This window comes from Boleophthalmus pectinirostris, unplaced genomic scaffold, assembly GCF_026225935.1.
Source record: "Boleophthalmus pectinirostris isolate CB_2022bp ecotype Guang Dong unplaced genomic scaffold, ASM2622593v1 HiC_scaffold_20, whole genome shotgun sequence".
NCBI lineage: Eukaryota > Metazoa > Chordata > Actinopteri > Gobiiformes > Gobiidae > Boleophthalmus > Boleophthalmus pectinirostris.
In genome coordinates this window covers 32,141,201-32,152,621 of record NW_026571153.1, presented here as the reverse complement: position 1 = coordinate 32,152,621, position 11,421 = coordinate 32,141,201, and the positions used below count along the sequence as shown (strand labels likewise).

The 11,421-nt window shown below is 39.4% G+C and overlaps 1 protein-coding gene across 1 annotated transcript; it reads left to right on the top strand.

Moving 5' to 3' along the window:
* The first annotated feature begins 491 nt into the window (after positions 1-491).
* On the top strand, positions 492-8,912 carry LOC129409905 (uncharacterized). The gene is made up of 7 exons (XM_055156844.1): positions 492-543; positions 619-942; positions 1,044-1,109; positions 4,034-4,132; positions 4,206-4,243; positions 4,463-4,504; positions 7,195-8,912. Exons 1-7 carry the CDS (start codon positions 513-515, stop codon positions 7,324-7,326), a joined length of 732 nt encoding a protein of 243 aa, XP_055012819.1. The 5' UTR covers positions 492-512; the 3' UTR covers positions 7,327-8,912.
* Positions 8,913-11,421: the final 2,509 nt, after the last annotated feature.

The following is an 11,421-nucleotide window of genomic DNA, read 5'->3' as shown; positions in this document are numbered from 1 at the left end:
AACTAATCTTTTCTTTTTCCAAGGGGTTCACTAAAAGGAGTTGGGTGACAGCCTGCCGTGACCCTGTCGAGAGTCTCCATATTGACTGACGTACCTCAAAGTCGTGCATGACCCAAATAAAAGGTGTAACCAGACCTTTTGTATAAAATACAGAATTGTGCATATTGGTTTTTTTGTTTTGTTTTCCCCAAATTTAACTTTGTGAGTGTGCCAGACTATACATCCCCTTTAATGAGGCAGCAACTCATATATACACATCAAGTGTGAAGTATCCTTAAAAGTATTCTTATTTAAGTAACGAGTATTTATAGACATTAAATACTGAGGCAACAAGTAAAGGGCTAAGTTTTAACCCAGCTGTGTGTGCGTTTTATTTCTTAGCAAATAAGATAGATAGATATGATGTATCTCAGTGTTGAGTGGGTTGAACACCTGTGACTTTCTTTAGAGAAGTGCTATTTCCTGTTATATGAAACAGAAAAAGAATCATTTTTGCTGTTGAGAACCCCACCATGAAGATCTCTCTACTTTTCGTCCTGTTTGGTAAGTCTGTACACTCTTTATCTGTTCTGAATTCTTCTTGACGTTTGTGTTCTGAAGGTTAAATTCACTCATCAGGACTCAGTGGAGCACAGGGCCCAGTGTTCACAGCAACTGAAGGAGGAACTGTCACAGTGAAATGTCCGTTCAGTACATCTGGAAACAAAAAGACCCTATGTAAAAATGTCTGCAATCAAACAGCAGACTTTCTGATTCAGACGACTGGCAATCGTCGGAATAAGGGCAGATACAGCATTAAATATGAGAAGCGTTCTTCAGCTGCTTATTTATTAAAGGTGAGCATAAAAAAAGTGAAAAGATCTGATGCTGGAGAATACCGGTGTGTGCTGGAAAAGAATGGGCACGTTCTAGAGCTCTATAAATTCAATCTAAGAGTACGTGGTAAGTTGTATATACAGTATACAGTATATCACATGTTTTATCCTGGTGTTGTGTCTTACAAAATGCTCTTGTTTTGTTATTCCCAACAAAACCCTTTACAGACTCTTTCTTTACTCCTGCTCCGAGCTTGAGCCCACCTGGATATCAGCAGACTGCACCACTGTCAGGTCAGTCTACCCCAGGGCAGCTGTGGCTATAATAGTAGCTCACCACCCCCAAGTGTGGAGTGAATGAACAATGAACTGTAAAGTGTTTGGGTATCTTGAAAGGAACTATATAAAAGTGAATAATTAACAACCATAGACTGTGGAGTAATGGACTTTGCTTGCCCACTAACCGTCGTGTTCCAAATAAGAAGTGAGCGTGGGCGTGAGGCGGCTCCCTGAAGCTGTATTTGCAGCTGACTTCTCTGTAACTGCTGCTGTCTCGTCATTCTGACCTTTAAAATATACGCACTAAAATAAGATAATCCTTTATTGTCTCCCATGGGAGAAATTTATTTTGGGACAGTGGGGTAACATGCTTTATCAAAAAACAGGACAACACAACACAAAGCAGCACATAAACAAACACCATAGAACAAAGTAAATATGAGACCAAGTGTGACCACGAGTGATGCACCAACAGGACCTTTAAATTATTCTTAACAGGCAAGCCCTTGCATTCTTCTATTCTATTAATTATTGCACATTCCCTAAGTCTATGTGCAGTTTTGATTGCACATTCCCCTTGAGCCTATGTGCAGTCTAAGCTGCTCTACAGGATCCAATTTTATTTCACCATTTTGTATCTAAATCAAGATATGAACATTAAAAACTAGGGCTGGGATGAGACACAATGGGCCTCATTCATGAAACTTTCTTACAAACATTTCTGGCATTCACAAAACTTTCTCTTAACTGAAAATGGTCTTCTGGAAAAACAAATCCTATGAGCACTGGGTGAACAAAAATTCTACTGTTATATTATTTATTTATATCATATTATTTATTATCTATTGTTATATATATTATATTATTACTCTGATAATGCAAGAAAAAATTTCCCATAAATGTTCAATCACATAGTGTTGTAATGTCAGGAGTTTTCTAGAGACTGTGTCTATTGGGTCTAACAGATCTTCTCCCAGCTGCAGTGAGCTTCAGTCTGTCCAAGCTCCAGAGTATAAATCGCACCAGACAAAAAATGTGCAATGAAGAAGAAAAAAAACATATATAAGTCACACTTTTTGGGGAAATGTGTTTTTTAAAATCAGAGACCAAGAACCCACAATTCATCTTGAAAGGCAAATTATATTAATAATAACAGAATATGTTAACTGTTAATACATTAACATAACATATTAGCAGTTATTCAGATAATTAGAACATAAACAACAGAACATAAGTTTACCAAACTCACGATCTCACTCCAAATCACTAAATCCATTGAATTCTTCATCCTCGGTGTCACTTCTGCCTGACCTCCAGAGATAAACCATAAATCCATGAGGTAAACAGCGCGCCTTTACTCTTCTGTGTAGCTGTTGTCAGACTCATCATCAGTTCCTGTTAGAATTATTCTCACCTTTCTGAATCCCGACAGGATGGTTTTGATTGTCATTGAAGTTCAGGTTTTGTCGATTCAGCCAGTGACTTCAAGGAAAGTTGCATTGCTCACCCGCCCGGTTCCTGTGAAGCTGTGTTCTCCATCCCCACTTTCCATCAGTCCCTCACATGTTTCTTGCTCACTCCAAACTTTCTTTCTGCTGCTCAATTACTGTTTTCAGCTGAATATTTCACTATTTGCAGCGAGACTCTTTCTGCAGGAGACATGCGCAGTAGAGTGAAGTGACAGTGGGACAGGAGGAACAGGAGTAGTAGATACTCTCGCCGCTGTCAGTCTGAAAATGTTAATACACAAGTCACACTGGAGTATAAGTCACGGGAAGCACCCTGTCTTTTTGCTCACTTTGAGTTGATGCTCTGGCTGTATTGTACATTTTCGGGACAGCAGTCTCTGAGAATTAGGTTTTCCCTGGCAACTCGTATTGCTTGTAAATTTCTGAAGCGGTGACTTGAATGCTGGTTTCTCTACGGAGTTAACAGCACCACCTCCTCAACCAGGTACCATGTAACAGCAGTTATGTATGTCTGTCACTTCCAGTACTGTACTTGCAAACTCGAGCAAAGGCTTCGGTGACTCTAAGTTGTCGGCTGGCACCGGCTGCTGTTCTACTCTCTGTAGGTCGTGAGGGCGGCGTCAGCCATAGCCATTATAGTGGGATGGTAGCTTGCCAAGTGAGACAAGATGTGTTTCCTCCTTTTACTTGGATCTTTTTTAGGCAGATTTCGCTTCATCTGGTTTTGGAACAAACGCCTCTGCCATCTCTCCAGCTCTCACTGTGGCAGGCTGGGTCGTGTTGGTCATATGTGGTGAACGCAGTGGCCCAACTTGCACCATGGTGGACCTCTTAGTACTGCGGTGATTCATTTTTGCGGTTACTGTGACAGCTCTATTGCCAGTCAACCCCCTTTTTCAGCCACTGAACACTGAATCCTCGCTCCACTTGTTTCAGTGAATGATTTGCATCAACAAAGTGTGTTTTTTAGGTGATATGTCAGACTCGTGAAACTTCAGTGAAAAGACAGTTCAGTGTTGCAATGTTACAAATGATTTTGTCTGTGTCGACTGCACCCTCTTGAAGAACTTTAAAATGAAAATGACCATGTCAAAGTTTATCCCGTTTACTTTCACTCTTTTTTTCTGTGAGCGCCGCAGCAGTAAGAAACATTCTAGGCTCATGATGGACTTTCTCAAAATAAAAGCCAGTGAGCAACAGACATTTACAAAAAAAAAAAGAAAAGAAAAACATAAAAACTGCATTAAGGGGAGAAAAATAATTGTCAGTGATAATTAATTAGTTAACACAAAATTAACATATTAACATGCCCGGCCCTAGTTCTTTTGGATGAATATTGCGATTTAAAATGTCCAAAATATAACATAATGATCCTTGGGTGTCATAGATTATAACTACATAGCAGACACAAGCACTTCTTCTGTAAAAGTTTTTAGTCATGCTGCTATTGCTGATCTCATGTCTGGACAGGTGTTGTGCTGTACACAGGTCTGTGTCTGACAGCTGTGATCGTCCTCTCTGTCACGCTTTTCATTTGGTGCAGAATAAAGAGAGTCAATCAAACCAGAGGTGAGATATTTTGAAAAACTATGACAGTACATATGCCATTTTCTTTACACATTTTATTATCATGCTCCCACAGAATCTCCCGAGTCCCCAGAATACGCTCAAGTAGCAGAGGTGAGTGCTGAGTAAAGTGTTGACTGTAAATACAGATCTTCTTTTAGTCCCCTCAGCTAAACTATGAAAAGCTAATATGCACAATAAAGCATTCATTCCCATTAAGCTGACATCTTTTAAACAGTATTTACTCATCAGCTTACTTGATTTTTTGCACACCGTCATCCATGTGTGAAGTTGTAAATCCTGCACAGAAGCTTACTGCACGATGTTTTACAGAGTGGCAGAGTCTATGAGGAGATCCCAGCAGACAGAGCAGAGGTACGAACACACTCTCAAGTTTGTTTCTGATCAGGGGCCAGTCTGGGACGTTTTTATTGGTGAAATGTCCCCTTGTTTTGCATTAGTATGAGTTTGAGATCGCTCCTTCTCTCTCTGTCTCTATCTGCCAATGCATCTCGCCCCCGTCTGTGGAGTAGGCACCAATAGCACTACAGAGCTTCTTAGTTCTTCTTATTTATTGATTTGTAAAGAGACAGCACATTATTGCACACTTAATGAACATTTAAAATGTAAATATGTAAAGATTAATTTCCATCTTCAGTCCCTCGACAGGATGATGTGAAATTATCTACAGGACAAGGAAAAGTACTTCAACAATCACACAAAAGTAGATAAAACCAGCACACTCACACTTACTACACATACAACACACTTACTACACATACAACACACTTAGTATACATACAACACACTTACTACACATACAACACACTTAGTATACATACAACACACTTACTACACATACAACACACTTAGTATACATACAACACACTTAGTATACATACAACACACTTACTACACACAACACACTTAGTATACATACACACTACACATACACACACTTAGTATACATACAACACACTTAGTATACATACACACACTTACACACACACACTTAGTATACATACAACACACTTAGTATACATACAACACACTTACTACACATACAAACACTTAGTATACATACAACACACTTACTACACATACAACACACTTAGTATACATACAACACACTTAGTATACATACAACACACTTAGTATACATACAACACACTTAGTATACATACAACACACTTAGTATACCAGTGGTGGAGTGTGCATTTCACACCTAGGCCTTCAGTAGTGCTCTGTCTGAAACAATCCACTCCTCAAGAACTATTTCATGGTTACATTATACACAGTATAACGAGCCGTGGAGATTCCGTGCACGTAGAAGTGAGGAGTGCTGGGGTGCTAAACCAGAACTAAACCAGGACTGTTTGTCGGGACAAGCCTGAAGGTGCGCCAGCGTAGACTGTCAGTTGACTGTACACAAAAGGACCGTGCAGTGCCGGGGCCGAATGGGGCTCAGTGCAGGTGTCGCCCGATCGCGCTTTGCAGACACTCTCTCACTCTCTCTCGCTCTCTCACTCGTTCTCTCTCTCGCTGTTGCTCAAGTCCAAGATTAGTCCTGGTGTAGTCCTGGTTTAGACCTGGTTTAGACCTGGTTTAGACCTGGTTTAGACCTGGTTTAGTCCTGGTTCCGCTACAGATGCAGTTTGCTGCTTTTGGCTGCTTCGTTCTCTGTCCAATCAGTGGCTCTGAATCCAGTGACGTTGTGCACTGCTAGAGACCCTGACGACACCAACACAAAATCTGATTGGTTGAAGCAACAGTTTCATGGACATTTATTTTGTGTTCAAGGGCCTGCAGAACGCACTGTGAAGGCCTCAGGCACACTTCTTTGACTTTGACTCTGCCTAGCAACAAGTGGCGGTTGAAATGTGATTAGTCAAATGCTTTAATATGAAAATGCCTGTGTGGAAGCAGCACAACCATCGGATAAGCTCTGAAAGGATTTGAAAGGAACATTTGGAATTATTTAATAATAATATAATTAACATCACTCTGTGATTCAGATATTTTTTAGGCCAGCAGAGAAGGACATGCAGGTCCTGATGCTGAACCACTGTACTGTACACACATACTACACATACAACACACTCACTACACATACAACACACTCACTACACATACAACACACTCACTACACATACAACACACTCACTACACATACAACACACTCACTACACATACAACACACTCACTACACATACACACATACACACATACAACACACACACTACACATACAACACACTCACTACACATACAACACACTCTCTGTACGTACAATTTCATTACAACAGTTCATTTGAAGTTCTAAGTCAAGAGTTAAAAAGTTAAACCCAGCTTGGCTCTCAGACCCTCCTCTCTTTTTCTGTGCTAGAGTGCTAGATTTTGGATCTGCTCCTATCGACATAAAACACACTTTTAATAATTTATTACTCTGTTTTGTCACAAACATGTGACTACAGTCTGGATTAGACCAAACAGAAACACGAAATACAGAGTCAGATCAACAGGCAGTGTAAGTCACTTTGTAAAATATCAAATGTTCTACCATCTACTGTATATAGTGGAAATGATTCCATAGATGAAAGTAATTATGTTTAGGAAATATTTTAATGAGGAACCTACTACTAACCACAGGGAAAAAAACACTATAGAAGAGAGACAGAGAAGGAGAGAGTGAGTGAGTGAGAGAAAGTTTATTTTTAGTTTAGAATCCAGTTTAATACAGTAGTAGTATTAGTACAGTACCTTCTTAGTACCTAAGGACTGAGAAGCACTAAACAATCAGCCAGAGATAGACTGATATAGAGAAATAGAGAGAGAAGGATAAGAAAGAGTGTGTGGTGTGGTACGGTATTTTTGGCTCTGTCAAAGTAGCAGCAGAAGAAGAAGCTCTGTTGAGAATGGAACCATAACTTTACAAAGTCAAAAAGAGCCCTCTCCTCTCCTGTTGGCACAGTCTGAATGTCTCCCTTTATCAGTGTTTCTCACTTGTACAATTCTTTGTGTTTGCAATATTATTGTTATCATGCTGATGTAATCTCTCCTGTCCAGACTGGTGATTTGTCCAGTGCAGTCACACACCCTCAAGTGGATTTACCCAAATGCAGCAGCGCCCCCCGGTGCCCAACTCCTAGAACAGAAGAGGTTCCTCTGTACTCCACTGTGTGTTTACCACAGCAGTGACTGTGAAGTTTCAGAGCCACATGTTTATAACCAATCTTTATTTAATGTTTGCATCAGTAGAATTTATACTTAACAGAAGGAGATCTGAGGCACTCTCATTTACAGTAAAAGTCCTTTATTTAGGCAAAGAGGACGAGCCGATGTGTTTTGAACACCAAAGTGGGTTTCTTTGTTCCAAATATGAAGATTTAAAAATCCACCAGGGCCCTTAGATATAAGAACATGGTCACGTGAGGTGGGAGGATCTGATAACATTTATGAGAAGATTTCTAGAGCATGTGTTTATTAACTCTAATAGACTTTCTGGTCTGTCCCAGCCCCAGTGCCTCCATATGTACCTCTGTCACAGCCCTGCACCTGCTCATCACACTGGACTCATCACCCCCATCACCCCCCTGACACCCCCATGACCAGAGCACACTCTAATGCAACTCTACTTCAGCCCCCCTCCCTTGCTATTTACCACGGATCGTGGAAATAAATGTGACCATACACGATAAATACGAAGATAAATCGACTGAAGCTGTAAAACAGCCGTGATCTGTAGACCCGCATCACCTGATCTCCTCATCACTCTCCCTCACACTTTCACGCTTCATAACACCAAACCCATACTGGCCATATTTGGAAGTTCAGAAAGTGTTTCTAACCAAATACAGATTTTTTGTTTTATGTAAATTCTATGTAAATGTAAAGTGGAGGTGTTGGTGAATTCAGAGCAGCTGTCACTTCAGAAGGAATTTGTCTGTGTAAGAAAGCTTTCTGAATCTGGCACAATGTCCTCTCAGCATCTTCTTAAAGTTGAAGTTACAAAAAGTTTTAAGGAAAAGATTCATGAATGAGGCCCATTGACTTTACTGTCTTTCTCTGCACAAGCACCAGACCTCCTCAGACAGAGTCCTGGTTTTTCAAAATGAAACGTCTCTTGGAGACAAACACGCTCCTCTATATAATGTTCCTGCTTGTCAGTCTTTGTTACACTTATAATCAAACAATGCACATTCTCCAAGAGTTTGTCCCACTCAGACCTTGGGATGGTGCAGTGTATGTGCCAATATGAGTTTGATGAGCTCCTTTGAATTAATGGATTTACACTAATAAATACATTTCTTCATAATGAATATAACTGTAAGCCTTTGTGGGTACCCACTTCTATTAGTGTACACACTGAAGGTCATATAGATACAACTATGAGTAGATTGTCCTTTATGTTGCTGTTTCTTCACAGGTCCTGTATGTCTCCTCTGTGAGGTCATCGTGTTGTTGTACTGTGTTGTATTGATGTGTGTGTTTTGTGATGTGGCGGTCACTTGGCCTCACATGACCACCTCACGTGACCATGCTGATTTTGGTGGAATGTTAAATCTTGTTCAGTGAATCAGATTTGGCCTGAAGAAAACCACTTTGATGGTCACAACACATTGGCATGTCCCCTTTGCCTAAATAAAGGACTTTTGGTGTAAGTCAGAGTTTCCTTCTATAGTCTCTTCACCTCTGGATCCTTGACTAGATCAGCAGTGATGCACTCACCCTTCATGTTTGTTGTGAAATAAAGGGCTTGTCATATATTTTCATTTATAACTATAGTAACTATTGTGTAATCTGTTGAGTTTTAGCTACATATATATTATGGTTAGTTAAGAAATTACCTCATCTCATGTCTCATCTGCTGCCATAAATAGCTTTCAGGATATACAGAGCAGCAGCTTGTTGTGTTTTCAGCATTCAGCATTTATTAGAAATTGTGGTGGTTAGAGTGGCACTGTGTAACTTTTCAGTAGGAGGCTTATTGTTTTGCCTAGAAAGTTCCACAGTAAATGAAAACATACCATTCACCATGTAGAAAAACTGATGACAGCACCAGACCACATGATTACATATCAGATCAGTTTTTTTAATGTCTTCAGGGGGTTACAGCATTATAACATCACTTAAAGTTCACACAAATCCATTTTGCATAATATTGGACGTTTAAATTATTATTGTAGTGCAACCATTTTTAGGTTATGCATATTTCATTGGGTAAACACACTTCAGTTTTCAATTTGAACCATTTCTGAGCCTTCTTTGCTTGTGGCTAACTTTGGTAAAAAGAAACAGAAACCATGAGTTTTGATGCTATGGTTTCACTTATTACTACTTGTTTCAATAAGTGACGTAACAATAAGTGTAAAATCATGATATCATATTGTCAAAAGTCTCACAAAAATATCAGAGGTCATCATAATATTTCAAATTACAAGTCTCTTTAATAGCTATGGTGATTTTAATGTCTTTCTTATTCTGTAAAGCACTTTGAATTATTTTGTGTATGAATTATGCTTTACAAATAAACTTGCCTTGCCTTGCCATGATGCAGCAATAGCTAAAACCAGAGGGTACTACATAAACCATGATCCTTTGGTGTTGTCAGTGCGGACTACATGAAGAAGTAGCTGTTATTAAAGGGACAGTCTGGAATTTTGGACATAGGGCCTCATTTCCTAGTGAGCCAGAGTGCTGGAGACGTGTGGAGACACATTTTGAAATATTCCATCCAGTCCTTGTATTTGCAGAGGTCACTGGTGCTAGGCTAGTACATGTCAATGGCCATAGTTAGCCTGCCACTAAAAACAGTCTCCACAATACACCCGGGGCAAAACAATTATAACACCAGCCTGTCGATGTAAATGTATGTGTCAATAGAATAATTTAAGTAAAACCAACCTTGCATTTGAAGGATTTATGATCATCAGCAGCGAGTTGTACTTCCTGATAGAAAGCTTGGCAGCGGCGGACTGATATATGAGTAAAAATAGTCCCTCAGTGTGTGACGATTTATGCGATGCAAAGTTAGTTTTATTTCAAATATTATTCTATCAACACAGATATTCACATCGACAGTCTGCCATAATGATAGATTTGCTTCGGGTGTTTTGTGGAGTGGGTAAGACTGTTTTTAGTGGCAGGATAACTATGGCCATTGACATGCACTAGCCTAGCACCAGCGACCTCTGCAAGTACAAGGACTGGATGGAATATTTTAAAAAGTGTCTCCACACGTCTCCAACACTCTGGCTCACTAGGAAATAAGGCCCTATGTCCAAAATTCCGGAGTAAAGTAGAATTTTGTAAGCATCCACAAAATATTGCTTTAAATATTATGTAATCGTGAACATATCGTAATTGGGATTTTGATATCGTTACATCCCTAACTTTTTCCACCCTCAAAGAAACACTCACCTTCATACACCAGTGTACACAAGACACTACGATGGGTTAAGTTTTGTGCCCAAGGACACAACAACAGCATTCATCTGTGGGAGGTGAAATCACACCACCAACCTGTGAGTCAGTGGATCTGATTCAAACCACCAACCATCAGATCAGTGACAAACTCTTTACCAACTGAGCTACTGTCGTGCGTAAAGTTGATGACTAATGATGAATGATGAACACTTATACAGCGTTAGTGGTTTTAAATAAATGCTAAAAACAAACTGACTGAAAGATATATTAAGACTTTATAAATCCAAAAGTAACAAATGTATTCACCTTATTCTGGAAGTTGCCGTTGGCGCAGTCATCATGATTCAGGTTGTATTATTTTGTAAGGGGTAAGTTCGATATGTACGATAAAGTTGTTTTATATGTGGTTATTTTTGTCTCATTAATATTTACAAATACACAGATGGTGATTTACAAATAGTCATTGGTTTGTACATGTGTTTTGATCCACAAATGCAAATTTAATATGTGTAACTTGTATTTTGGACTTTACAAATTAATGTGTATTTGTAAATATATCTTTTTTTCATTTGCAAAAAAAAATATTTCATTTGTAAAACTGAAAATTTTGTTTGTAAAATGTGATTTGCATTTGTGGGTCACCAGTTACACAAATCCACCAATTTCTGGTATGACGTAATTTTGAGACACTCATTTGGAGAAATCCACAAACTCAGACAGATCCACAAATAGGCTACATACATGTTCTTGAGCAGCAGGGGGCAGCAGCTGGCACATGAAACATTTGACACTGCTGAAATGGAAGTGTCTCTCACTAATTTAACGTCACTTACATTATCAAATGCCTCAACAGCTGAGGACTAAACC

Bases quoted from the DNA above. Each gene is read 5' to 3' on its own strand.
- LOC129409905 (XM_055156844.1), top strand. From the start codon at position 513: ATGAAGATCTCTCTACTTTTCGTCCTGTTTG. The intron at 4,244-4,462 runs GTGAGTGCTGAG...GATGTTTTACAG, and splicing joins AATACGCTCAAGTAGCAGAG to AGTGGCAGAGTCTATGAGGA. The intron at 4,505-7,194 runs GTACGAACACAC...TCTCCTGTCCAG, and splicing joins TCCCAGCAGACAGAGCAGAG to ACTGGTGATTTGTCCAGTGC.